Source organism: Octodon degus, unplaced genomic scaffold (assembly GCF_000260255.1).
Source record: "Octodon degus isolate 3935 unplaced genomic scaffold, OctDeg1.0 scaffold00032, whole genome shotgun sequence".
Lineage (NCBI taxonomy): Eukaryota > Metazoa > Chordata > Mammalia > Rodentia > Octodontidae > Octodon > Octodon degus.
Genome location: NW_004524608.1, coordinates 2,266,859 through 2,269,541, shown reverse-complemented (window position 1 = coordinate 2,269,541; position 2,683 = coordinate 2,266,859). Strand labels below are relative to the sequence as shown.

At 50.4% G+C, this 2,683-nt stretch overlaps 1 protein-coding gene across 1 annotated transcript in view; it reads left to right on the top strand.

The window, feature by feature from the left end:
• The window catches only part of Trim46 (tripartite motif containing 46), a 12,426-nt gene that overhangs the window by 3,271 nt on the left and 6,472 nt on the right, over nt 1-2,683 (top strand). Inside the window, exons 3-6 of the mRNA XM_004629940.2 lie at nt 5-94; nt 732-875; nt 993-1,088; nt 2,591-2,680. Of these exons, the coding sequence (XP_004629997.1) occupies nt 5-94; nt 732-875; nt 993-1,088; nt 2,591-2,680 (420 nt within the window). The remainder of the gene's footprint in view (nt 1-4; nt 95-731; nt 876-992; nt 1,089-2,590; nt 2,681-2,683) is intronic.

The window sequence follows — 2,683 nt, the reverse complement described above, 5'->3', positions numbered from 1 at the left end:
CTTCTGCAATGAGTGCTTCAAGCTCTTCCACCCCTGGGGCACCCAGAAGGCCCAGCATGAGCCCACCCTGCCCACCCTCTCCTTCCGCCCCAAGGTGAGCCAGCCCTTGCAGGGTCTGGGAAGGGAGGGGCATGGTGGTGCCAAAGTGTGTGGGGATGGCACTGTGGAGCTCTAAAAGGAGGAAGGCAGAAGTTGCCACTGCCAAGATCCATATTCTGTAACAAAGTCACTGGGCAAATTTGGCATTTCTGAGCCTCCTTCTCATCTGCTGCACAGGGACAGTAGTATCTGCATACCTGCAGGATTGTTGATGGGATCACAGGAGATAATGTTTGTTCACTGAAAAGCTTTATCTATACACTAAGAAGGTTTGTATGCCTTTACTCATTGAACAAACAGTTACTGGCCCTCTTCTAGGTGGTGGGAGCACAGCAGTGAAAAAGATGGACAAGGTTAATTATGAACCATAAAGCTTGATTAATTATCATCCTTGTTATTACACACATTCCTGCCAGGTAGATGGAAGGAGGAGCAATGCTGGTGAAATGGGCATTGCCTGGAGGCTGAAGAGAAGAGTTTGATACCAATGTGTACCACTGGGTGACACTGTGGAAGCTCACAAACTGATTTCCTGGTCATTGAAAACCGACCCTTGAAGGGAGGGCACCAAACTGCTCCTGGGAATAGGTCAGCACTCTAGCTGACTGTCTCACTGTGCTTTGGGTCCCTAGGGCCTGATGTGCCCAGACCACAAGGAAGAGGTGACTCACTACTGCAAGACGTGTCAACGGCTGGTATGCCAACTCTGCCGGGTGCGGCGCACCCACAGCGGGCACAAGATCACACCAGTGCTCAGCGCCTACCAGGCACTCAAGGTGAGGACCTTCCTCCTTGGCCCCAGCACCAGCTCCCACTCACTCCTCACACTCTTCCTGTGAACTGCTGGCATCTGCAGAGCCAAGCATGATCCCCACTGCTTTCTTCCCCCTCAGGACAAGCTGACAAAGAGCTTGACATACATCCTGGGAAACCAGGACACGGTACAGACCCAGATCTGTGAGCTGGAGGAGACCGTCCGGCACACAGAGGTGAGGGAGGGCAAGGAGGTGGGCCCTGGGCCCTGCCTGGGATGGGGGCAGGAAGGGCACATGACAGATGTGCCCATGGTGCCTGCACAGGAAGCCTGTGAAGGTGCACATGTGTGGAGGTGGGAGTTCTTGGTTGGCAGGAGCAGCAATGCCTGGGGCTGCATGCAGCATAGCACAGGAAGAGGACTCAAGTGCCCACAGGCTCGGTTCCTTCCCAGAGTTAGTGCACATCCCTGGACCTAGGATAGGTGAGAACTCACGTGTCTTCCACCAGATTAGATCAGACACCTTGGGGACAGACAAAAAGGATGCATGACATGGGAGATACCTCAGTGGAATAAGTGCTTGCCTGGCAAGTGCACGGTCCTGAGTTTGATCCCTGGTACCACCAAAAAAATAAAAAATAAAAGAAAGGATGCATGACAGCCAGTGGACAGTAGCTAGCCCCATCCAAGGGGACATTAGTACAATGGTGGCCCCTATTATTTGGGTGTGTCCTTCAGGGTGAGGAATATGAAGGAGTTATGGCAAAATATGACAAATCGTTGTAATGCTTATTTCTGACTGGAATCACTTGAAGTACTGTAACTTCAGGAAGGACATTTTGATCTGTCTCTTCCCATACGCAGCGAGGCAGAAAGATTCTTTCCAGAGAGATATCCTTCACATACCTAGGCCCTGTAATCAGGGTTGCAACAGGAACCTGAATAAACAAACTCTGAAGGAATTCTTGTTTTCCACACCTCCCCCGCTATCTCCTAGCAACATCTGTAGAATTTATGACTGTAGTCCAGATATCCCCTACCCTGTCATTCCTTCACAGAGGCATTGTTCTGGGGCAAGGTGCGTGGCTCAGTGGTAGAGCAGAGCAAGGCCCTGGGTTTTATCCCCAGCAAACCCCTCCCCACAAAAAGCAAATAGGTTATTCTTTGTCTCAGAAGTTTAAAAGCATCATTCTTTGGTTGGTTGGTTGGTTGGTTGGTTGGTTGGTTGGTTGGTTTTGGTTTTCGGTTTTACAGAGACAGGGTCTCACTGTGAAATTTAGACTGTCCTTGAATTCACTATGTAGCCCAGGCTGGCCATGAGCTGCCTCAGCCTCCCCAGTTCTAAGAGCATAGGCCTGTGCCACCACACTTGGCAAAGCATCATTCTTTGGATATTTTATTTGGACTTCACTCTCTTGTAAAAATCCTCATATACATGTAAAATTAATTTTTAAAATTAGGCTTTTTTCTGTATTGTAGATCTACTAAAAAAGGGGGAAGTGGGAGGGGTCTCTGTCCCTACAGTTATGATATGAGCATCCAGGAAGGTTAGAACAAATGAAATGATTGGTCAGGAGCTGAGAGCATCTGGGGTACTGGTGGCTTGGCCCTTTTGAAAGGCTTAGTAGGATTTCCCCAGATCCTCTGTGATCCTGGCTGGGGTATGGTAGCCCAGGAGGTCCCCCTCCAAGAGAAAGAGAGTAAGCTGTGCATCCTTTGGGTGTTACTCCCGAGCAGGTGAGCGGTCAGCAAGCGAAGGAGGAGGTGTCACAGCTGGTGCGGGGGCTGGGGGCTGTGCTGGAAGAGAAGCGGGCTTCATTGCTTCAGGCC